General features: G+C 39.7%; 1 protein-coding gene across 1 annotated transcript in view; it reads right to left on the bottom strand.

The window, feature by feature from the left end:
* DCHS2 (dachsous cadherin-related 2) overlaps positions 1-26,703 on the bottom strand; it is a 243,217-nt gene that overhangs the window by 104,444 nt on the left and 112,070 nt on the right. The window contains exons 2-3 of the mRNA XM_042983735.1: positions 18,158-18,349; positions 3,452-3,683 (exon numbers count right to left, since the gene is read on the bottom strand). Of these exons, the coding sequence (XP_042839669.1) occupies positions 3,452-3,683; positions 18,158-18,349 (424 nt within the window). The remainder of the gene's footprint in view (positions 1-3,451; positions 3,684-18,157; positions 18,350-26,703) is intronic.

Here is a 26,703-nt window from a genome sequence, read left to right as displayed (position 1 = left end):
GTAAAGACAGACCTAATGGCAAAAGCAAGAAAGTCCAACTTTTTATAGGTTACAACCAAAAAACAGATGCAGAAGCGGAAAACCATATTCCAACACAGATCCTTGTTCCACTTTTTAAGGACACTGACAATTAAATTAGCTTTTATGGCATGGCCTAGAAGCCTAACTATTATGTACAGTATAGAAAATGTATTCAGAGTTGCGGTCACCCAACAGATGAACTTGAATTCGGCTGTTCAAATTAAAGACTGCCTGTTCACTAAGCAACTTTTCCCCTTAGCTAGTTGTGATGCTGTTTAATTCTCTTCTAAAGGTTAAAGTAAAGCATTACCAGGCCTCATGAATTTCTCATGAATTGTGATTAAGTGCAACCCAATTCTAAGCACTGTTAGAAAAACATCTTCAACCTAAATGAACCGGCATCAAAACTGCCAACAATAATAACCCAAGGCTACTTCCATTACGAATTTGGTCTTTGCTTTATAAAAAAAAATACCATGATACTTCCCTAGATAATGACCCACGTAAAGCGTTCTCCTTGATTAACAATGGCATTTGTCTTATAGCCTGTGCCAGGAATGGAAGCCTGTGGCTTACTGAAGCCAGTGCAGCAACAAGAGATCTCTTCTAAAAACAGAACACAGTACAGCTCATTCTTCAAGACCTTCCAGGGGAAACTAGACGAGGAGTATGTTGATGTCTTTTAAAAACAATCTACTAAATGTTTTTAGATCCTGTGCCCTGATTACTGGCTGACCTATATATTTTTGGCAATGCTAGTGTCCTAGAGGGCCTGACAATTTGACAAGCAGTTCAGATGAATTTTGAAAAAGCCAAGATAAGCAATTTCCCAAAGAAAAAAAAAAAAAGGTATTTTCTTCTGATCTTTGAAATGTTAAAGGATCCATGTCAGTGTATTATTTTGAGCGAGGAAAGTTCTACCTTATTAAGGCTGCCATTGTAGGGGCACCTGGGTGGCTCAGTCGGTTAAGCATCCAACTTCGGCTCAGGTCACAATCTCACAGTTTGTGAGTTCGAGCCCCGCGTCAGGCTCTGTGCTCTCAGTTCAGAGCCTGGTGGTTGCTTCAGATTCTGTGTCTCCCTCTCTCTCTGTCCCTCCCTCACTCATGCTCTGTCTCTCTCTGTCTCTCAAGAAATGAATAAATGTTAAAAAAAAAATATTAAAAAAAAAAGAGACTGCCATTGTAAAAAACAACTAATCCCTCAGCCAGTCACACACACCGGATGCAAGTACACCTTCCAAACAAGAATTAATGACTCTCCCCTTACCAGGCCTGGGTGAGAAGCCAAGCTCACTTGGTAGATGATTTCCTGTGTAAATTACTGTTTGTTGCTAATGAATCTGGTTGTTGCAAAGGGGATTGTGAAGCTCCAATAAAGACCATCTACAGAAAATGCCTACTGTAGCACCTGACATTACCATCATCACAACAGAAACATATTCTACTCATGCTCCGGTCAGGTGCTTTAAGAAGAAATATAAACTCGGGGTGCCTGGGTGGCTCAGTCAGTTAAGTGTCCAACTCTTTGATTTCGGCTCAGGTCATGATCTCACAATTCGTGAGATTGAGCCCCACATCAGGCTCTGCCCTGACAGTGCAGAGCCTGCTTGGGATTCTCTCTTTCCTTCTCTCTCTACTCCCCTCTGCTGCTTGCTCGCTCTCTCTCAAAATAAATAAATGAACATTAAAAAAAAGAAGAAGAGGAAATGTAATCTCAAAGAGATATCTGCACTTCCATGAGCACTGAAGTACTGTTCACAACAGCCAAGTTGTGGAAACAACCTAAATGTCTATCCATAGATGGATGGATGAAGAAAATGTGGGTATATGCATACGATGGAATATTATTCAGTCTTGAAACAGAAGGAAATCCTGCAATATGCAAAAACATGGATGAGCCTGGAAGACATTATGTTGAGTGAACGAAGCCAGTAACAGAAGCACAAATACTGCATTATTCCACTTACACGAGGTCTCTAAAATAGTCAGAGTCATAAAATCAAAGAGTGGAATGGTGGTTGCAAGAGGTTAGCAAGGAAGGAGAAATGGGAAATTGCTACTCCATGGGCATAAAGTTTCAGTGAAGCAAGATGAGTAAGTTCTAGAGATTTGCGATATGCTGTGCCTAGAGTCAACAACAATAATGCATTGTATACTTAAAAGTCTGTTAAGAGGGCAGAACCCATGTTAAGTGTTCTTACTACAATAAGGTAAGATTAAATTTAAAAAATATAAAAGAAGGAAAAATGTAAAAGAAAAAAACGGGGTTTTTTTTGTTTTTGTTTTTTTGCTGCATCATTTCAGGACCAGAATATCTCTACTATCTGAGAAGTATTACAATGTAATACAGTGTACTTGAAATTTCCTATTTTCTTGTAATCAAATATTTCAAACATTACTTTAACAATAAACCATTAAGAAGGGAATGATAACCTCCTGTATTTTGATTATTTCTAGAAGATTCAGTTTACCCACTGTACTTGTCTGGCAGGTGCAATTACCATATTAGGGAACTAAATGGAGCTTTAGGTACCATTTTAACAACATGGAAGCTAAGACCCAAAGATACTAGGGAATGCCAGGCCTAGTAGAAGAAAGGGATCTACTTTGGATGTCCATGCAATGCTCTTTGTACTAATATTATCTGTTAATACACTGAAATGATGGAAATCATCCATACATGGCAAGATCATATGAACAGAGTAAATGAACATTTGCAAAATAAATACTATTGGCCAGCTGTTTCTCATAATTGACTACCTTTAATACTCAGAAAACCTTGCCACATAGGGATTAAGAGCACTACTTTAAAATTTTTTTTCTAATGTTTATTTTATTTTTGAGAGAAACAGAGCGTGAATGGGGGAGGGGCAGAGAGAGGAGACACAGGATCAGAAGCAGGCTCCAGGCTCTGAGCTGTCAGCACAGAGCCCAACATGGGGCTTGAACTCATGAACTGTGAGATCACGACCTGAGCCGAAGTCAGCACTTATCTGACTGAGCCACCCACGCACCCCAAGAGCACTTCTTTTAAAGTAAAGAGACTGAGGCCAAGAAAGATCATAAGACCAGTAGGAAACAAGGCTTGAACTCCCACCCAGGTCTCATCTAACCACGAAGTCTCAGATCTTTACAATATACCTTACTGCCTTCTGGAAGGTGAAATGAGCCCTGCAGCATCCCTGCTAATAAATGTTGAGTGAACGAAGCCAGTAACAGAAGCACAAATACTGCATTATTCCACTTACACGAGGTCTCTAAAATAGTCAGAGTCATAAAATCAAAGAGTGGAATGGTGGTTGCAAGAGGTTAGCAAGGAAGGAGAAATGGGAAATTGCTACTCCATGCAAAATAAAAATTTTGCCAACTTTCTGGCTGTTACGCAGAAGCTACTGATTTCAGAGGAAAACTGTTGCAAGATCACATACCTGTAGTGGAGTCAATGGTGAAAAGGGACGACAGGTCTCCGGGAATGAGTTCATAAGTCACTGTTCCATATATCCCAGAATCTCTGTCAGTGGCAAGAACATTGATGATCTCGGTGCCTGGCTGGGTCTGGCCGCTAATGCTCATCACGTAGGTTGATGGGTTAAAGACAGGTGCGTTATCATTCACATCCTCTATTTCCACACGAACAAAAGCTTGGGCGCTTAGTCCACCCTGTTGGATAAATGAGAAGTGATTACAAATGGATTTCTCCTGAACACTGAGATGCAGAATAACTGACAAAGATCCTAGAAAAGAATTTTAAAACAAAGAAGTTCATTCATTTTACTTTTAACCTTGAGATATGAGTTCACGTGTAAGAGCATGGTATCAGTACTTTAGCACTGACTCTTAAAGATGAATGAGAGTACCACTTAAAACTCTTAGGAGGCAATAATTTCAGACTACAGTTCAAAGATATTCAAGGCAAGTTTTCTTGATGTCCAAAGAGGGAAAAAACCAAAACAAAACACTTTTACCCCTAGGATAAATCTTAACTGCTAAAGAGGACGGGTAAGGAAATATTGGAGGAAAACGTAATTTTAGAAAAGATCGTCAGCGGAAGTTTCGCTTAGAAGGTACCATGTGAGTAAAGACTGACCTATATGAGGGAGCTTGACTTCAGTAATCTGAAGGAAAGAGCAAGTGCAAAGGCCCTGAGGCAGGAGTACAATGTACATCCCAGGCCTGTTCAGGGAACAGCAAGGAAGCCAGCAGGGTGATGTCAGCATGGCAAGGGGCAGGTCATGGAGGCCTCTGTGGGCCACTGAAAGGAGGATTTATTGGAGGGTTTTGAGCAGAGGAGTAGTTTGAATTGACTTAGATTTTAACTGTCGCTCTAGGTGTAGCATTCAGAATAAACTAAGGGGCAGCAAGGGTGGAAGGAAGGAGACCAGTTAGGAGGTGATTAGAATCAAGTCTGGAGTGGATGGTGGCAGTGAAGGTACTTGTCCCAAATATCTGGGGTCAGATTTGCTTTGGAATTCTGGATTTTTCATGTTTTAGAAAGGTAATAGAGTGCATAGCATAGTAGAGGAATAGATCCCATCCCTTTTATTTTGTGTTGCCTCCAAGTAAAAATCAGGAAAAGGGGAGAGAATACAATAGAAGAAAACAATCCTTTGCAATTTTTACTTTTCTAAAGCAAAACATGTGTTCCTACTTTAAAGCACCATTTTCCATTTCTGTCTGGTACATTTTGATACTTTCATCTTTGACAAAAATCCTTAGTAAATCACAAAGCCTGGAATTTCTCGCTCACTTTTCCTTCTCTCTCTCTCACCCTCTCCCTCCCCCTCTCCCTTCCCATCTCTCCCCCCCCCCCCTCCCACTGTTCAGGGATACACTGAGCAAAGAGGAAAGAGGATTCTGACAAAAAAAGAAGATTTGGCACAGGAGACAAAGAGTCCAGTGGAAGAAGCGCCGGCCTAGGGTGAGGGAGGGCAGAAAGAGAGTACTGTTTGGGGTGAGGTTGACAACAAACCTGGAAATGGCTCTCATGCTCTGAGGTCCCAAGTGCCCTAGACATTGGCGACTCAAAAACAATTGGGAAGTACACCTTCAAAGATAGAGTGGTTTTCCATGTTCTAAGTGGAATAAAGTGCCCGGGCCATGCCAGTTACCAACTAGAATAGGAGAAATGAGGGCTGGCTAAGGTTACGACCCAGTGAAAACAAGGGAAGTGCCCTTGACCCGTATTGCTGGACAGACAGGGCTGTGTCTGCAGCAGCCCCGGATGAACTGTGGGTCCACAGTGGAGGGTGACGGATGGTGAACAGACAGTCCTGCATGGCACCTGACAGAGACCCTGCTGTTTCTCCAACATAGCCTCCTTCTCCATTCTGCTTAACTTTGACCTTTCCCTTCCCCTTCCTTTTATATTTCTCCTGGGATTCTGGAAGTCACCTCAGTGTGAGTGCAGGATAAGAAAGCGCGTGAGAGAAGGTGATGAGAAAGTGGGGAAGATAGGCGAAATGACAATCTCTCCACCTTGGGATCCTTGCAAAGATGTTAATTCCTAGGCTGTCCATGACGATCCTAAATCAGGCAATGCTACCAAAAACAAGTAAAATGATAGACAAACCAACTGAAAAACTTATTCTCATAAAACAATGAATCTTTCTACAGGAAAATTATTATAGATCTCAGGTTTCCTGTTTTAGGAATTCAATTTTTATCTACTGAATTCATCAGTGGGGGTGCTTTTCTCTTACAATAACCAGGGTGAATGTATGTTCAGTGCGCTCTGTATATATTTTCTCCTTCACTTGTTCTAATCTCCCTTTTTAAAGATTTTGATGGTTTCTCTCATTTTTATAGATAAGCAAACCAAAGCACTGAGAAACCAAGTGACTTGCCCAAGGTAAATGAGACTGTGAATTGCAGATCTGGAACGGGACTAGAGATTCATTTATCCCCCAAACCCCTGGTGACTTCTTTTAAATTAGACTTTTTAAAGAATTGTGGTAGGGGCGCCTGGGTGGCGCAGTCGGTTAAGCGTCCGACTTCAGCCAGGTCACAATCTCGCGGTCCGTGAGTTCGAGCCCCGCGTCAGGCTCTGGGCTGATGGCTCGGAGCCTGGAGCCTGTTTCCGATTCTGTGTCTCCCTCTCTCTCTGCCCCTCCCCCGTTCATGCTCTGTCTCTCTCTGTCCCAAAAATAAAAAAAAAAAAAAAAAAAAAAAACGTTGAAAGAAAAAAAAAATTTAAAGAATTGTGGTATAAATTCTACCTTTTAAAACACTATGCTAAGGGCAATGCCAACCATGGACTTAGTCTTAGCAGAAAAAAGACAGAGTCCCTGTTAATAATCTATGCAACAAACACTGTATAACAGGGTTTATGCCACAGTGGAACAATCTGGAGCCAAATGATCTCAGTCTAATGTCTGCCCTGCCTGCAACTGGGACCACAGATGAGAGAAAATCAGATAGTCCCTGAGTCTGGGCTGCATCTTCTGTAAAGCAGGAACGATACAATATGTATGAGAGCATTTATAATGGTTAATCACATCATTATAAGAGTTTACAGCCTCCTTTTCCTAAATACTTGGGGCCAGATACATTAGTGTTGGAATGTTTCAAGTTTTAGGAAGGTGATGTGGTACACATATACCTAATCAGGTCTGGGGTGGCCCTACATAACCAAATGCTTAATATTCTGCAGCAAAATGTATGGAAAGACACATTTAGAGGGATTTAAACATGAATTTAAACATGAACGGCCTCAGGTCCGTTCAAGTCAGGTTTCTCACTAAATGAGATTTAAAAACTTTCTATTTTGAGGGGATGTTGAATTAGGTCAATTCTAATGCTCATGCAGGGCTTCTGTTTCAATAAACTATGATGGTACTGTGTTTCCTCTCTTATTGTTTCTTTTACATTTGGAATCTTATAAAATCGTATCGTATAATTCTCTCTTCATTCAAAATTACCTATCGTTAATCTCTCTGTTATCTTTAGTTTATACCAAAATACATATGCCATTACTTTTGACTGCTAACATGATATTGGTATACATATTGCTGATATAATATTGGTATAAAATAAGAAGGACAATAAAAACAAAACAAAACAAAACAAACTTTCTATCTGAAAGCTTTGGGGCTTCAGAACTACAGAAAAAGGATTGTGGATCTTCATGATTCAGAGGTAGGCATATGCTAAATGGAGAGAAAGCTCTGTGCTGAAGGGATCCTGGAGATGGGTCCCCATAAACAAACAAGATTTTAGGTCTCCTGCTGGTGTGCAGTTACAGAGTCTGGAGGCGCCTGGAAAGCAGATTAGATTTCTCCACACATCTTCCTTCACTTCCCTCCTAGTGTTTACCTCCCAATTCTCTGTAACAAAACTTCAGTCCACCTGGTTAAGACTATCCTGATGATGCAGCCTCTGAGATATGCTGAGTCACAACCACCCAGCTAAGCTGCTTCCAGACTCCTGGCCCTCAGAAATTGTGTGAGAGAGTACATTTTTGTTATCTGCAGCTGCTACGTTTGGGAATAGGTAATACACCCCATAAATTCCATCCATGAATATTTCTTAACTTTGTCTTATTCTTTCCCTATCGACGAGTCATGGGTTTTTTGGACATAATTTTAATCACTTGATTTTTTAAATTACAGTAAGAGAAAACAGTGTGTTACTATGATTTTAAAAATTAAGTGATCAAAATTAAAAAATAAGAATGGGGATCACCTCAGAAAGGAGGGGAGCTGGGGGACAGTTTAAACAGGTGATGGGGATTGAGGAGTGCACCTGTCGTGATGAGCACCAGATATTGTATGGAAGTGTTGAATCACTATACTATACACCTGAGACTAATATTACACTGTATGTTAGCTAACTGGAATTTAAATCAAAACTAAAAAAATTATAGTAAGAGACTTTTAACCAACCTACCTGAATTCCAATCCCCTCAAGGCATGTTGTGAAAGCTGGGAGTAGTTTGGGAAAGTGCTAAGCTTGAAAGCATACAATATTGGAGGAATAGGAAAAAATAGGAAAAAAGGCAAAGAATGTAAACGACAGTAGTCAGGAAGGGAAAGACCTCTCCTTCAAGTGTTATTTGGAGAAAAGGCAGAGTCTGGTGTAGACAGTGCTGGATTTTCACCTGGACAGTATTATGGAGTGAGGGAACTAAAGGGATTTTGCAACTGAATGACTTAATGGTGGGTCAATAAACTAGAGATCCTAACCTGGAAGAACTGTCAGCTAGAATGGAGAGGCTACAGGAAGCGAGATGGAAAGATAAGAGTGCTTATCAGAATACAACATGCTTGAGATCAAGATTTCAGAGGCTGTGCAATTATAGGGGATGATCCTTGGAAGTGAGAAAGTCAAGGAAGTGAGACGCTCAGGATGTTGGATGGTTCAATAGATGCAGTGGTAGAGAGGAAGACTGTAAGGTGTAATGGTCCTAAATGACACGGAGGTTTAGAATATGATAGCAACAAGAAAGCATGTCCAAGGAATGGCCTGGCAAGATAAATTTCAAAAGTGAATTGGTTTTTGATAGAGAAAGGAGTAGAAATGATTCAGATGTTGCATGGGGCAATCAATTAGGCAAGCACCCACCTCAACACCTCCCTCTCGGTTCGTGATTAGCGGAATATGGGCTTCTCTGTGGAAAGCTTGACAGGAATCAGTAACCCCAGGAGCAGGCTGTTTTAACCAAGGCGAGAACTTAAAGGAGCAGTCAGAGACCAGGACAAGTTTCTAAGGGAGTCTGCTAAATGATGAACCATGAGTTCCTGAGGGCATGGAAGAAGAGTTTGGGAGGACAGAGCGGGTGAGGCGGTAATTGATTCAAATTAAAGGATGGGCACACCTGGGTAGCTCAGTTGGTCCAACTCTTGATCTCAGCTCAGATCATGATCTCATGGTTTGTGAGTTCGAGCCCCATATCATGCTCTGCATTGACAGTGCGGAGCCTGCTTGGGATTCTGTCTCTCCTTCTCTCTGCCCCTTCCCTGCTTGCTCTTCATCTGTCTCTCTCTCCCAAATAAATAAACTTAAAAAAAAAAAAAATTAAAGGATGAACAGAGCAGAATGGGGATGAGAATATGGATAACAGTGGATGGCTAGGAAGCTTAAACTTTTAGAGATAAGAATGAGGTAGAGTGGTATCTAAGACATTTAGGGATTAATCCTGGTAGTGTATTTGAAAAAATGGTAGGCAATCAGTTTGAGATATAGTTCAGACAATCTAGCTAGAAAACATGAGCAACAGGGCAGCAGTTTATTCCTGAAACTGGAGTGAGGGGAGTGGTAATCAATGAAATATGAGATAGGAAAAAAGCAACTGAAAATTGGAAGTTATGAATAATATAATCTATTGAAATTAAAATGAGTGCGCCCTACGTTTCAGTTACGCAGGATGAGTGAGCTCTGGAGGTCTAATGCGCAGCCTGTTGATTTTAGCTAATATTACTGTACTGTGTACTTGAAATTTGCTGAGGGTAGATCTTAAATGCTCTTATCACTCACTATGTGAGCTGATGGATATGTTAATTAGCTTGATTGTGGTCATCACTTCATAATGAATACGCATGTCAAAACATGACAGTGGTGTCATGGGTGGCTCAGTTGGTTAAGCAGCATCTGACTCTTGGTTTCAGCTCAGGTCATGATCTCACAGTTCCTGAGATCCAGCCCCGAGTTGGGCTCTACACTGACAGTACAGAGCCTGCTTGGGATTCTCTCTCTCCCTCTCCCTCTCTGCCGCTCTCCTGCTCACATGCATGCACTCAATCTCTCTCCCTCTCTCTCTGTCTCTCTCTCAAAATAAAGAAATATTTAAAAATAAAACAAAAAACACATGACACTGTATACAATTTTTATTTATCGATTATACTTCAATAAAGCCAGGGGAAAGATGAACATGAGCTTTTTACTCAGCAAGGTTTCTTCTAGAGATCTTTTGGCTGTATACACAACTGTGCAGTACTTTAATAGCCAAGTTTTCTCATGAATATATATAACGCTGAAGGGCTAACTCAATTTATCTTCTATATTGCTAGTTGGACACAACTCTCCCCTAAGCCTGGAGTGATGAGGTAGAGTTGAAATAGCTTTATCTCAGACACATATTTCAGCTACCAAATTCAGATGTCACAAAAATGGAGATAGAATGTTAATACATACATACCAAAAAGAGAGATTCATTTGGTGAAAGTGAATGGGAACAGGAAACAAGGAATTGGAGATAAGCATGGAATAATTAAATTAGAGCACTTTATTGGGAAAAGCCACTTGCTTTCCAATGTAATCCAATTATTTGTTTTCATTATGCAATTTATAGCATTCTCATGGCTTCTATGAGATAAATAGCAACAGCAGTAGCAGCCAAAATAGATTATTTCAGAAGTAATACCAGTGGAGTAGAAGTGATTGAGTTAAAAAAAAAATTGACAGTCATCACAAGGATGAATAGAGCAGCAGCAAGGAAGCCCAGAACATCTAGGTATTTTCTAAGAAAAACAAAATTTGTATTGACTGACAACAGTCTTTTAGTGACCACCAGCAAATGGGTTCCTAGCGATTTCCTTCCAAAGAGCTTTCAGGATGTATATTAGAGAGAGAAAGTATCAGAGGAAAAACCAGGGATTATCAGGGTAATTATGTATAGTTAAAGGTCTTCTGTCAAGGTGCAGTTCATGGTTTTAAGTTAATTCATGCTGGCCTAAAATCCAACATCTTGAACCTAAAATGTCTTGTCTGAGTTCATTTATTCTTCAAATCCAAGGTAGATTGCTATCTGCATTGTTACCAGCCTTTTTGATTAGGGACATATGCTGCTAGTGGATACTGCACAGAATGATTATGACAGAGGCAGGCTCACCCTATAGAAATGCACAGTTCATCAGAGAGGAAATTTATAAAGATTATGCAGACAATAGAATAAATACTGCACTTTGGATAATACATATATACACACATGTACACACACAGCCACATAAGCACGTACGTTGCTTCCTCTTGTATATTCTGAGGCAAACGGAGGAGCATTGGAGGCAATTTTAAGTCCAAAACAAAGTGAAAAATAGGAAACTGTTAAATGCTTATGGTTGGGGCGGGGGGCAGGGGGAGATATTTTCTAGTTTGTCTTTAAAAATGCATCACTAGGGGCGCCTGGGTGGCTCAGTCGGTTAAGCATCTAACTTCGGCTCAGGTCATGATCTCATGGTTTGTGAGTTCGAGCCCCACGTTGGGCTCTGTGCTGACAGCTCAGAGCCTGGAGCCTGCTTCAGATTCTGTGTCTCCCTTTCTCTCTCCCCCCCCCCCCCACTGTACCCCTTCCCCACTTGCTCTCTGTCTCTCTCTCATAAATAAACATTAAAAAAAATTTTTTTTAAAAGACGTTCATTTAAAAAAAAAAAAGCATCACCAGGACTGCACCCATGAAGATCTGCTTCCAGGCGGGCTACACATGCAGCTCCTTCCTTAGGGAGACCCATATGATGGATAAGAAGGAGAAAAGGCCACTAAGATGGAGAAGAAAATGTCCAAGAGCTGGGGAAAGAGGAGACCTTGAAGCTTTGATAGCCCACTTTCAGACACGAGATGCTACAAAGACTCAGACTGTAGAAACACATGTTCCCCACCTTCACCAGCATTGAATGTGTTGTTCTCTGATCATCCGGAGAAAGAGGAATTGACTCTATCCACTACACAGATCGTTGGGTCCTTCATTTGGTAACCAAGGCCTGAGAGCAAGTCAAACCAATAAGAGGTTCCTTAAGTCAAAGTGGGTATCAGATAGTAGCCTGGAAGACACAGTTAATTCTTTTTGGTGTTTTCCATGAGGGTACAAGGGATCGCATCTATCACTATGATATGCATACCTTTAGCCCGGACACATTCATGTGGAGCAAGCTGTCCCATGAGGTACAGGGCCCACACCCAAATTGGGCTGCCAAACGTCTGTGACTCCACTCCACAGGGGAGGACAATCATCTGTGGAGGCTATTGGAAATAGTCAATAAAGGTGGCCAAACACACCCTGCATTCAAATATGTTCCACTAAATTCTCAGGAAGAAAAAAAAAGGCAAATAGGTGTGGACTCAGATTATCCCTTGGGGAATATAGCTCACTGCTAGATTTAGCATTTTGGTGGCTGTGAATCATCAGACACTCCTTTTTGGGGGGTGTCTGTAGTCAGGAAGAGGGAGAAACCCTGGAGGGTGGCTTATTTGATGGCCTGTACTTCCGTGACACCACAAAGAGCCTCCGGTTTGCAAGACAGCTGAAGGGACTTAGGTCAGAGAAGAAAAACATAGGCAAGTCAAAAAAAAAAAAAAAAAAAAAAAAAGCAGAGCCTGAAAGTGATAACAAGCAGGAATGTGGGGAAGCCAGCACCCAGGAATCCCCGGATGTGGTCAAAAAGGTGGTCACAGAGGATGGGGTGATGCTTAGCACTGAACAAATGATCTGCCCCAGGCACCAGGACAGAGGAAGACGGTTCTGATGAAGCCAGCAGCCCTCTGACAGAGCCACGTCCTTACACCACTGCCATGCTGGCCAAGAAGCATGAGTTGCTCTATTGTTGTGGGGGCACATTTGAAACAAGCGAACTGCCAGTTCCTCCTGAATGATCTGTATTACTCTGATGCCCACAGGATGGAGAAGTGGAGGACTTTAGTACACATGGAGTCACACACTTGGGAGCATGTAAAGGACATAAACTTGGAAGAGGACAGAGATAAGGTAGAAGATACAGAAGGAAGAGAGGACGATGGGGAGGAGGATGCCACCAGAGAGAAAAGCGGGGAGGAAGGTGAAGAGGAAGAGCAGTCACCAACGGCATCGGATGAAAAGTACGTGGACTATCTGCCCAGGACCTGGCAGTATTGAGTGAAGCTTGCGTGGGAGCACGTGGGGTCTGGCACAAAAGACAACAAAGGGCTGAAAGCAGCCCAGGCCATGGCAAAAGCACTGCCTTTGATGATTTAAGAGCCTATGCTGGGCCGAAAGTGAAATCGAATAGTGAATTTTCTCATTATCACGTGGGTGCTACTGCCAATAAACTAGAGTGAAATGAAGTAGCTGCAAAGATTTTCTTTTCCATGGCCTTAAGTATACTGAGTTCTGGTGAGCCCTTTGCCTTCCTCTGAGAGGGAACTCTGCACCAGGGCAGTGTATTAGCCATGTCTTCTATTTTCTGTGTCTGATGCTTTGACATTGGGCCTTGCCGATCCTGGAGGACTGTCCAGGACCAGGTGAGCATGCTTTTCAAATGCAAACCAACCAATTCAAAGCCCAAACCCCCACCACATCCTTTACTGGGCTTTCATACACCAAACCACTATTCATTTATCCTAATCACTCCACGGTCAAGTGACAGATAGCTAGAGACAGACTCCATGCACAAGAGCTTGTTGAAAGTACTCAAACTAACCAAGCCTAAGCCTGCTCATTTTGCCTTTCCCATTCCTTCCCATGGAAACCACAAGAAAGGCACTTGACCACAGTTTTCTCTCTCTCCCTCAGCCTCCTCACCCACCCCAGGGCTTCCCATTGGGCATATACCACACCCCCATCCCATCATGGGGCGTGCCCCCCTCCTTCTTGGAATGTGTGAGTATAACAAATTGTTTTTTTTCCCAATGGCAGCCATTCCCTTGCTCCTACCTAAATAATAATGAAACCGATATTAAACTACTCAGAGTGCAGGGCAGCTCGAGTCTGTGTCAAGGCCTGGTTTAGGAGGAAATCAACCAAATAGCAGGGCGAAATCTTGAATATGGAGTACCCTGACAGGAAGGTTGTTTCTGCTCTAACAAAACTGAAGTATGTTGTGCTTTGTCAGAGAGTTTTCCTTCTATAAAATAAGGGGTTTTTAAACAGAAGGATGTTATGACTCACATACATCATTGTCTTAGTCCATTCCAGCTGCTATAACAAAGTACCATAGACTGCGTGGCTTACAAACAACAGACGTCTGTTTCTCACAGTTCTGGAGGCTACACGTCCAAGATCAGGTGGCAGCACAGCCAACTCCTGGTGAAGGCAGGGAGCCTGCCAACTTCTCCTGGTGTCCTTAGAAGGTAGAAGGTAGAAGGTAGAAGGTAGAAGGTAGAAGGTAGAAGGTAGAAAGTAGAAGGTAGAAGGTAGAAGAGGCCAAGGGGCTCTCTGGGGCCTCTTTTACATGAATGCTAATGCCATTCATGAGGGCTCTACCCTCTTGACCTAACCACCTTCCAAAGGCCCCACCTAATAATATCATCACCTTGGGTATTAGGTTTTCAACATATGAATTGGGGAGGAGAGGCACAAACATTCAGACCATAGCAATCATCAACGTAGAGATCATCTCTTCTTTGATTTCTAAAATTTAGCAAAAAGCTGCTCACAGTCCGTTGGTAAACACTTTCTCAGTTATCTTTAAAATAAAATGCCTTTTTGGGGCACCTGGGCGGCTTAGTCGGTTAAGCATCTGACTTGATTTCAACTCAGGTCATGATCTCACGGTCCGTGAGTTCAAGCCTGGGCCTGCTTGAGATTCTCTCTCTTCCCCCCCCCCCCAACCCTGCCCCTCCCCTGCTCATGCTCTTTCTCTCTCTCTCCAAATAAATAAATAAAACTTAAAAAAAATTAAAATAAAATAAAATACCTTTTGGCTGGGAAATAAAACATCCCTTTTGTTCAGTCTGGCAATGCTTTATAGAGAGACGGTTAAAGATGCATGTGAACATTGCAATAGAGTCTGGTAAGCTGAGAGGAAAAGGAAGCATTCTTCATAACTCGTGTAGAACAGGTTCAATATGGAAACAAACAAAAGCAAGGAGGTTTAAATTAAATATCTGGGTTGATTTTTTTTTTATTCCACTGCCAATAATCCTAATTAACTGCACTGCTTTTGGGAGACAAAAAATTTCCGGCATTAAACGATCTTACTTCTATTAAGATAATTTCTTTATACACTTTTACAAGATCATCTGAAATCAACTAATTAGAAGCAGATGTTTAACTACTGCAGAATTGGATTTAAACTGGTTTTTCACTTCTAGGATGGCCTTTTACAATTGTCTCAAAATCTATTAAGAATATATTTTTGAAGTCTTGTGTTAATATTTTTGTGTGCATACATTGAGCTTCGAATAATCACGTAGATTTGAATTAATCTAAATTCCTCTGTTTACTCCTACTTTTGTTTCCTACATCTTTTCTTACAAAGAAGCAAGAATTCCTGAAACCACACAGTCAGGGCTGAAAAATCTAATCAAATCATGCTAGTTTCACCAAATATAAATGACTGCATTTTCACGGTAGTTTCTACATGTTTACTTATAGCAAATTTATTTAGACTCATTTTTCCCAACAACTCATGTCTTAAGTAGGTAGATCTGCCTACCACATTCAAAACAGAACGATTACACCAGAGAGGTGTTAGCCCAACAAAGGAGTAGTAAGCAGATAAAAAAGAAACAAGAAAAGCCTCCAAAATAGACTACGTGCAAAAAATCAAATACAGAACGGTGTGTATACAGGTTATCTTTGCTGTAATGTAATCAAAATTGAACAAACTGTTTCTAAAATGTACTTGAAAGTGTAAATGGAAGAGCCAGGAATAGTCAAGGCAATCTTGAAAAAGAAGGACAAAGCTAAAAGAATACACAATATCATGACCTATTATAGAGCTTAAATAATTAAGTTTAATTAAGCACAGCATAGACAAATAGACATACACATACATAACCATGTGCTTTGCAACAAAAGTGACGTTCTAATGATGGAAGAATGATCATCTCAGTATCCATGCTGGAAAAAAATAAATAACAAGACTTCCTCTCACTAGACTGAAAAAAATGACTGTGAAAGGTTACACAAAAATGTTTTTGAAAAAACCTAAGATAATACCTTCATGTCTCTAAGGTAAAAAATACTCCTAAAAGGACAGAGAAAGCACCAGCTATAAAGGTAAGCAAATTGATAAACGGAGCTTTATTAGAGTTAACAACTTCTGTTCCTCAGAAGTCACTATTAAGGGAATGAAAAGACAAGCCACAGAATGCAAGAAGATATACACAATAAATACATCCAACAGAGGACTTGAATACCAAACATATAAAGAATTCATACAAATCAACAAGGAAAAAACCCAACAATACAATAGAAAACAGGTAAAGAACTGAATAGACACTTCACAAAACAAGTTATACAAAGAGTCAATAAACATATGTATTTTGCTCATCAACCGCTCATCAATTCGTTTGGTCATCAAGGAAATGCAAAGTAAAACCCCAAAGTGATTCACCACTACATAGGTACCAGAATTGGTATAATTGAAAAGACATTAAATACCAAATGTTGGGAGGATGTGGAGAAAATAAAATTCTCCTACTCTATTGGTGGGCATATAAAGTGGTACAACCATTTGAAAATTTGTTTGGCTTTCCTAAGATCTCGCAATCCCACTCCTAAATATATACTCAATAGAATGCTTACATTTGTTCATCAAGTTACATGTGTAAGAATATTAATAGAAGCACTATTTGTAGTAGCCTAAAACGGATGCCATCAATTATTGAATAAATAAAAAATTATCACAAATTCCCATAAAAGAACACTGTAAGCCAATAAGAACAAATGAACTATTGCTACACACAACAGCCTGTATGATTCTCAGAAATAATGTTTGGCAAAAGAAACAATAAAAACACATAGTGTATAAATCTATTAGCTGAAAGCTTAAAGTTTAAAGCCAACAGTGATTGTTAGAATCAACAGTGATTAACCTTAAAGGCAGGGGTGAGGGATAAGGAAGAGGCCAAGAGAGGGGCCCTTTCTTTGTCTGCTTCCATGGATGTGTTTATTTTGCAAAAATCTACTAAACTGTACTACAATTTGTGCACCTTTATGCATGCATTTTATATGTCAATTTAAAAGTTTACCATAAGGAAAAAAAGACCTAAGAGTCAAATTGAAGGTGCTTCTACTGAACTAAGATGAGTCAATATGAACATCAGAAAGACTAATGTCAGCAATGCATGAAACGCATCAAACATAAAAATCCAGGAATTTCATAATTTTATAATTTTATAATTTCAGAGTAGGAAAAAAAATCATCTGTACCCTTTGGGGATAGTAAATGCACCAACTCATTATTCTAAAACTGATAAAGAGAAATAATCAAGCCTTATCTTACCTCTCCTCTACGAATTGTATTTCAGGATAATCAAATAGTTGATGAGAGAACATTCTTAGTAGAGGAATTCCAAATAATAAATGCAAAAGTAATAATAGAATTCAAAAATCACCACATTGTACACCCTAATGGAGTAATGGCATGTGACTGCTGATATAGAATAAGAAGCACACAGTGCCACCTAAATGAACCCAAAGTTAATCAGGGTTCTGGCTTAAAATGTCACTTCATAGAAAATATGATAAAAGAGCACATTAAATAAATCCCAAGGATGTAATCAGTCACATTCAGAATGTGGAGAATTTACGGGAAAATTTTGATTTCTTCCAAAAACAAATACCATCAGAGAAAAGGTAAGCTGCGCGGGGGCCGGGGGTGGGGTGGGGGTGGGGGGAGAGTGGACTGCTACAGATTGAAACTCAAGGGATATTGCAATCAAATCAATTTCTGAACTCATTTGGATCTTAATTCAAATAAGCCACCTTTTAAAAGATGTTTTTAGATAATCCAGAAAATTTTAAATGGACTGGGTATTAGATATTATTTTTTAAGTGTACTTATTTATTTTGAGAGATACAGAGAGAGCATGAGCAGGGGAGGGGCAGAGAGAGAGGGAGAGCGAGAACTCCAAGCAGGTTCTGCACTCTCAGTGCAGGGCCTGATGGGGGGCTCGAACTACGAAACTCTGAGACCATGACCTGAGCCTAAATCAAGAGTCGGCTGCTTAACCAACTGAGCCATCCAGACGCCCCAGGATATTAGATATTATAAAGAATTATTGTTAATTTATTGTAGTCATGTTTTTAAAAAGTAATTATCTGTTTCAGATATTATTGAACTACTTATGGATGAAATGATATATAATAATGTCTGGTATTTGCAAAGGAGAGAGGTAGTGATTTATGAAATAAGATTGGCTAATTGATAATCATTGGTACTCTCTGATGTGTACAAAGTGGTTTGCTTTTGAGTATGTTTAAAATTTCATACGTGAACACTTACCCCATCCTTAGCTTTCACCAAGAGGTCATAGGTGGCTGGATCCCTCTCCCTGTCAATGTCTTGAGAAACACAGATTCTCCCATCATGTGGGTCGATCTGGAATGCCTGAGATGTGTCATAGCTTTGGAATCCATCATAAAGAGAATATTCAACAAAGCCATAGAGTCCTGCATCTGCATCAGAAGCTTTAACCTACAAAACAAGGGGGTGATCAGTAAGGAAATGGAAAAGTTAACATTACTTTTCAGTTGGTCATAAATTACTATCATCATTTGCACAACCAAGTAACCCCTACAGCCATTAACAAAGTATAGGCTTCAGTTTTAACTCTTTTTACCTTCTGTGTGACAGCTCACTTCACCTTCCTCCTCCTTGTCTGAGTTCTCCTTCTCACTTTCCTTTGCCCATTCCTATACTTTCATGTGATCTCTGAAAGTTTGAGATTCTTAAGGTTCAGCCCTTGGTCCTTTGTCTTCTTATTCCTCTCACTGTGCCTCCGTGATCCCATCCAACTTCAAGGGTTTAAAAACATCCATACGCTAACAGTTTGACAATGTATCTGTGGAGTCCCTTTCATATCCAAGCTCTTCAAGCTCTTCAAGCGCCCACCCTTCAGAGCAGCAAGGGAGGGCAGAGAAATTAAGACAGTAAATGGCATGATTACTAGTAACCTTATCCAGTTGACAGAATTCACCCTGGGGTAGGAGATTTGAGTTTCCAAGCCAGGTTTCCTTCCAGGAACAATGCCCCCATCAGGACCGGTACAGTCATTCACACTGACTACTACACAGAGGCACTACGTCCAGTGGGTGCATGGAAATGAAATCCAGCCCATGTTCGGCTTGCCAAACACTGACGTGGAGCTGCAAATGCCCAGAGGTAAGGATCCCTTTCTCTTTGACCATAAATACCATTTCTGTTGGCAGTAGTCTTGTGCCCAGTAGAAAAGATGAAGTGACTGAAATTATGAAAGCACGTAATTTATTTATACTAACTGTGGGGATATACAGTGAGAAACACAACAGACTATATTTAACCCAAAACATTTTGAGCTCATAGGCTTGGTATAGTTCTTTTCATTTGCTAACCCTACTAACAGTAACAGCAAACATCTACATAACACTTAAATGAAGCACTTTAAGGGAAGATTAATCAAAAAAAAAAAAAAAAAAAAAGGAAGAAAGAAAGAAAGAAAGGAAAAAAGAAAGAAAGAAAGAGAACTATAGTGCTATAGAACAGGTATTATTCTAACTGCTTAACATAGATTTACACTTATAACCTAAAACAAACTCCATTTTACAGACCAGAAAAGTCAGGCTCAGAGAGCTTAAGTAACTTGTCAAAGATCACATAGCTAAAAACTGTCAAAACTGGGACTCAAATCCAGGCAGTTGGACAGCACTTAACTCTAGGTTGAAAAATAAAGTGATATACTTTTTATTAGTACAATATGCATGCAGGAGTTCTACCTTAATTATTATGCTTCCCAAACGAAACCTCATATTAATAACATGTTCAACAATCAATGTTCTCAGTAAGGCTTCCCTTCATTCCCCTCTATCTTGAGCATACAACTGGGATGTGACTTTGGGCGTTCTTTGAGTAGTCTAACACAGTGGTTCTCAATCAGGGTCAAGTCTACCCCCACGAGGACATTTGGCAATGCCATAACTAGGGAGAGGGTTCTATGGCATCTAGTGGGTTGAAGCTAGAGTTGCTACTAATCATCCTATAACCCACAACAAATAATGATCTGGCCCAAAATATCAACAGTGCCTAGGCTGAGAACCACTGCATCTGATGAAACTCAACAATGGGCAATATTAATCCCCTCTTTAATTGCCTTTGTTTTCAACTGATGACACAGTCTTGTAAATTTCTTTTCACTCTTGTCTATTGCATATTCTCTGGCAATATTATTTATTCTGTGCAACCAGCTAACATGTTTGTGAGTTATTCTTCTCATCAGATGGGCTGAACCAGGAAATCCACAAACTTCCCAACTACAAAGAACTAAATTCCAAGTACATTTGGTCTATTCCATTCTGGCAGCTGTTAGTGATTTAGTAGCCTCAAGTTCCCAAAGACACCAAATATATCTTCTAAAAACATATGGTATTCTCAATAATTTTGGCTTGATTAGAAGATAAATACAATGAACCTTAAATTCTAAAACTCATTCTCAGCCTTTAGTAGCACATATTAACAAGTAATTTGGCTTATATAAAGCAAGTTTCCTTATTTCCACTTTGAGACCTTTCTCTCATCTGGACTTTTGGCAAGGCAAAATAGAAAAGTGAAAAGTGGGATAAGAGTACTGATCTCAATTTATGTCAGCAGCTCAGATTCTGATTCTCAGATTCTAAAATAAGAATATATTCCTCCCTAGTTTTACTCAACTTCCTAGAAATACTGATCTAGTATTCTAGAACAACATACTCTACCTACTAGGATTAGGTCTTGAATACCTATAATTAATTTAGCATCTGTATGAGGTCTATATTTTTCAATATCCACTGTCTTACACATAAATGTAGGCAATTTAAATAACAGATAATGGAAAAAGCTTTGCCAAATCTTCAAGAGGAAATCTGATTGGTAAATAAGCTCATTGGGCCTTTTCTTCAGAGACAGATGCTTAAATCAAAGAGAGAAATGTCTTGTCAGTCTATTATCACCACCTTATCGTGCTAATTTTGGGATCAAGGGTAGATCTCAGGGGGATTTTTTTTTTTTCCTGAATCTACTCAAAGAGCCACATTTCAGCACTTTCAGTGATCTCCCTGTGTTCTTCATCTTACCCTCAATTTACCTGTTTTAGATTGAGATCAGTCTGGTAAGTTTACTCTAAACTTACTTACAAGAGTTGTTCTCCCTCAGTCTGATTGCTCACAAGTTTAACGCAGATATTATAAAAATGCAAAATATTAATATGATATTAAGATTTCATTGATTCCCTTATTACCTTTCTGAAATTAATTTTTTCCACTTCCCTTATATTGATATCTGTAGAGACAAACTGAGAACACTGGCTCTTGGATACATGTTTTTGATGTTCTATAAATGGAATGGATCTATTTGCACTTGACTCACCAGCACAGGCCTCTCGATCTGGGAGGGTCCCTTTTCCAACAACTCGGAAGTTTTCTTGGAGGTTACCTGCCCAGCCATTCACAGTGCTATCCAAAAACCCAAAAGACAACCTAAAGTTATACGGCAACACATTGTCAGCAACATTGTTCTTTACCTACTCCTGGGAAATCATATCACTGAATTCAGTGACATTGATAGAAAAGCCTGAACGCCCAATTAAAAACATGAGCGATCAAACAAAAAATCCTAGAAAAAAAAATGGTTGCAAAAAAATGGCTTGTTTAGATGAAATCTCAAATGAAATATCCCATTTTAATTTTCTTATTGTAATTTCCAAAAATTTCTACCATGAGCATATAACAGTTTGCTTGAAGAAACCAAGTTATTGACACAACACGCTCACAAACATAACTTCAAATAGAAAGAAGAAAAAGAAATTACAAAATGACTTTTTAGATTCTAAGTGCTTGGCCAACCACTGATCCCACAGTGAAAACAGGATTATAATATTCCAGTGGAAGTTGGATTCAGCACTGGGGACCACAACAGATGCAATCATGCCACTCTCTGAACACAATTTTGGGAAGTTCACCAATGACTGTGTCTTACCAAGTCTAATAATCAAGGCTCGATCCTTATTTTCTACACAATTCAGCAGCTTTCCATACAGCGCATCATCTCTTCATTGAAACACTATCTCACCAGACGCCTCACTTGACCTCCTTTCAATTTCCTTCACTGACTCTGAATTCTCTTCCTGGCCTCTGAACACTCTAGTGTCCCACAGCTTAGTCCTGAGTCAGCTTCTCTTTTCGATCCACACCCATTGCCTGTGGTGAGTGAATGGTGGCCCCCAAAAGACATGTCCACGTCCTAATCCCTGGAACCTGTGGATATTGCCTTATATGATAGAAGAGTGAATATTACCTTATATTGCAAAACATGGTTAGGTTAAGGATTTTGAGAGCAGCATGGTGTAGATTATCCAGATGAGCCCTTAATCCAAAGACAAGTGCCCTTAGAAGAGAGAGGCAGAGATTGGAGTGATGGGCCACAAATCAGGGAACACCAACAAGCATTAGCAGCTAGAAGAGACATAGAAAGGAGGGGGAGAGGTCCTGAAGGACTTTGGACTTCTAGCCTCCACATCTATGAGTAATAACAATTTCTGTTGTTTTAAGCTAGCAAATTGATGGTTATTTGCTATAGAAGTCCTAGGAAATGAATACACTCCTGAGTGATCTGACCCAGGCCCAATATACTAAACCAACATATGTTTTCCCAATATCGGTATCTTTGTCTTGTGCTCCAGATCCATGCATCATCCTACTACCAATTAGATATCACCTTTCATGTGACTAACAGGCACTTCGAATGTGGTATGTCCAAACAGAACTCCTGATACCTACCACCCGAATCCGCTCTTCTCCCAGTGTTCTGAGTGATGGTATCATCATCCACTTTTTGTAAAGGCAGCCAGAGAGGTACAACTCAAGTGGCATCAAATCATGTCACTCTCCTGCTCAGAACCTTCCAACAGCTTCTCATCGTCACCTCAGTAAAATCACACCCTTTAACTTGACCCTAGCTACTTCTCTGTCCTTATCTCCCACTACTCTCCAACTCACTCACTCCCTTCTGGATATGCTGGGCTCCTTGATGGTCCCAGAGCCCACTAGCTTGTATAACTTGCCTCCCCATTTCTTTCAAGTTTCTGCAAAGACCACCTAATCACAGAGGCCTTTCCTGATCACGTTATCCAAGAGTGTCACACTCATTTCTGCCATACTCTTTCCTTTTACCCTGTCTTGCTTATCTTCAGAGTCCTTATCTCTATTTTGCACTGCATTATATATTTTTACTTATTTGTTTATTAATTTTCTCTCCTACTGGAATTTACTCTCCAGAGCAAGTATTACACTTATGTTGCCCCCTGTTATCTCTCCAGCATCCATAATGCTAGTGCCTGGCTCATAGTGAGGATGTGTAAGTATTTGTTGCATGAATGAATGAATCTAATATTGCCCATAAAATGCAAGCATGTTTTAGAAATAGCTTTCATGGTCATCCTCCCTATTTTGGCCTTGGGAAAAAAACTCATGAGAACAACAACAAGAATGAAAAGATGCTCAACATCACTCATCATCAGAGAAATACAAATCAAAACCACAGTGAGATATCACCTCACCCCTGTCAGAATGGCTCAAATCAAAAACACAAGAAACAAGTGTTGGTGAGGATGTGGAGAAAAGGAACCCTTGTGCCCTACCGGTGGGAATGCAAACTGGCGCAGCCACTGTGGAAAACAGTATGGAGGTTTCTCAAAAAATTAAAAATAGAATTACTGTATGATCTAGTAATTCCACTGCTGGATATTTACCCAAAGAATACAAAAATACTAATTCAAAAAGATATATGCACCTCTATGTTTATTGCAGCATTATTTACAATAGCCAAATTATGGAAGCAGCCCAAGTATCCATCAATGGATAAATGGATAAAGAAGATGATATATATTACATATGTATGTATATGTTTACAATGGGATATTACTCAGATATAAAAAAGAATGAAATCTTGCCATTTGCAACAACATGAATAGATCTACAGAGTATGATGCTAAGTGAAATAAGTCAGTGAGACAAATTCCATAGGATTTCGGTCATGTAGATTTAAGAAACCAAACAAACAAAGAAAAAAAAGAGGCAAGTCCGAAAGAAGACTCTTAGTTATAGAGAACTGAAGTTCACCAGATGGGAGGTGAGTGGGGGGATGGATGAAATACGCGAAGGGAATTAAGAATACACTTATCACGGATGAACACTGAGGACTGTATAGGATTGCTGAATCACTGTATTTACACTTGAAATGAACATAACACCGTATGTTAACTATACCGGAATTGAAATTAAAAAGAAAGAAAAGAACAAGAATGAGATAGCTTTGCAGACACTACCATCACTCCTGGGGGCCACACCCTGCCATGCAGCCATGCTCAGCTCCACCACATCCCCATCACCAACGTGCCCTTTGGCCACATCTCCTGAGAGCTGTTTCCAGACAAACTCTCAAAGACAGCAGAAAACTTTCATGCTCTGAGCACTGGGAAGAAGGGATTTAGTTATAAAAGTTCCTGCTTTTAAAAAATTATTGTGGGGTTTATGTGGCAGGATGGTGACTTCAAATGCCATAATGGCACTGGCAACAAGTCCATTAAAGGGAGAAATTTGATGATGAGAATTTCATCGAATCATACGGATCGCAGCATCTTGTCCATGGCAAATGCTAGGCCAAATATAAATGGTTCCCAAGAATGCCAAGACGGTATGGTTAGATGGCAATCCTGTGATCTTTGGCAAAGTGAAAAAGAGTACATGAATACTATGGAAACCATGCAACACTTTGCATTTAGGAATGGCAGGACCAGAAAGAAGGTCACCATTGCTCACCGTGGACAACCCTTAACTTTGACTTGCATTTTTTAAAAAAATTTTTTAACATTTATTTACTTTTGAGAAGAGAGACAGAGCACAAGTGGGGGAGGGGCAGAGAGGCAGGGAGACACAGAATCTGAAGCAGGTTCCAGGCTCTGAGCTGTCAGCACAGAGCCCCACGTGGGGCTGGAACTCACAGACTGTGAGATCATGACCTGAGCTGAAGTCAGATGCTTAACCGACTGAGCCACCCAGGCGCCCCTGACTTGCATTTTATCTTAACCACCAGGCCATTCCTTCTGTTGCTCAGGAGAGTACCCCTCACTCCTATCTGCTTGCAACCTCCTATAATCTTTGTATTCACATGACAATTCCTCACGTTCCATATTTTCCGTATCCCATTCCAAGTCCTCCTGCACTGCAGAGCTAACTTTATGATTATGGAATAAAATCTAAACAACAGCAACAACAAAAGAGCAAGATATTCCTTAAATCCCATCAAACGCTCACTGAGGAGTACTATTTTAATGTCTAAAACACAATCTATTAACCAAGCTATATCATTATAGAATAAAATCCAAAATGCTAAAACCAGCAAAAGAAAAAAAAATTATCTTAAGGCATGTAGAACTATTCAGAGGTTGATAACAGAACTGTATTTTATTTTCACCTCCTAAAATGTATTTTCAGAGAAGCTGACAGAGAAGTTGAATAAACTGAATATCCATTTTCAAGTTACAGTAAAAAAAAAAAAAAGCAACCTTACTGCTCTGATAACATGTTTTTATTGCTTTAATTGAAGAATGGAATTAAGAAACCACTAATCCTACTATTTGTTGTCCCACCCTCCCCCAAAAAAGCAACCAAAGGAAATTTTGTAAAAGGAGATCTATGGGTGGGGTGAGGGGTAACTTGTCCAATGAGGTATTACAAGTAAACAATTTAAAAAGTGCAATCTAAAAAAAGAATTGGCAAGCAGATCAGTAGAACACAAAAGCAAGACCTGAAACAGATCCTGGTAAACCTAAATTATTTTTATATTACAAAGGAAACATCATAAACCACTGAGGAATGTAGGTTTATCCACATAAGTTGCTAGAAAAATTGGCAAAGTACATGAGGGGAAAATCAAGTTTGATATTAACCTCACATGAAAATAAATTCTACACAGATATGTTAAACGCAAATAATGAAATTGTTTAAAGCACACACACAAAACATAGGGGAATTTTTGGCTGATTCTTACATTGGAAAGAAATTTCAAAACAAAAAAGGATTATAAAACTAAAACACATGGACAAAAATCACAAAGGAAAAAAAATCAATACAACAACTACATAACCATTTAGAATTCCATTATGTCAAAAATACCATACACAAAAAAATTTAAAGTTGAATTAGGCATGATATCTGCAATATATATGTATAGCATATACATATATATATATATGTGTGTGTTTATATACATGTACATACATAAAGGCTAATGTTCTTAATATGGAAATAGGCCTTTAAAAATAACTGACTGGGGCGCCTGGGTGGCTCAGTCGGTTAAGCATCCGACTTTGGCTCAAGTCATGAGCTCATGATTCGTGAGTTGGAGCCCTTCGTTGGGCTCTGTACTGACAGCTCAGAGCCTGGTGTCTGCTTCGGATTCTGTGTCTCCCTCTCTCTCTGCCCTTCCCCCACTTGTACACACTCTCTCTCTCTCAAAAATATATAAACATTAAAAAAATGATAATAATGACTTTCCATTATAAAAGAAAAATGGGTAAAGGACAAGAACAAACAAGTCACAGAGATTAACATATATTTAAGATATACAATTCTAGTCATGAAATAAATAAAAATTAAAATAATATTTTTAAAATACTGGCAACCATTAAAGTAATATATTAAGTGGGGCAAGGATGAAATAAATATGTACTCATTTTTAAGCCTGAGAAGTAACTTTGTTCCTCATATATATGAGGTAAACATCCTCCCAAACCTAAAAATATTCATTTCCTTTGACCCACT

This window comes from Panthera tigris, chromosome B1 (assembly GCF_018350195.1).
Source record: "Panthera tigris isolate Pti1 chromosome B1, P.tigris_Pti1_mat1.1, whole genome shotgun sequence".
NCBI classification, from domain to species: Eukaryota; Metazoa; Chordata; class Mammalia; order Carnivora; family Felidae; genus Panthera; species Panthera tigris.
The sequence above is the reverse complement of the archived record's forward strand: the minus strand, read 5'-3'. Positions and strand labels throughout refer to the sequence as shown.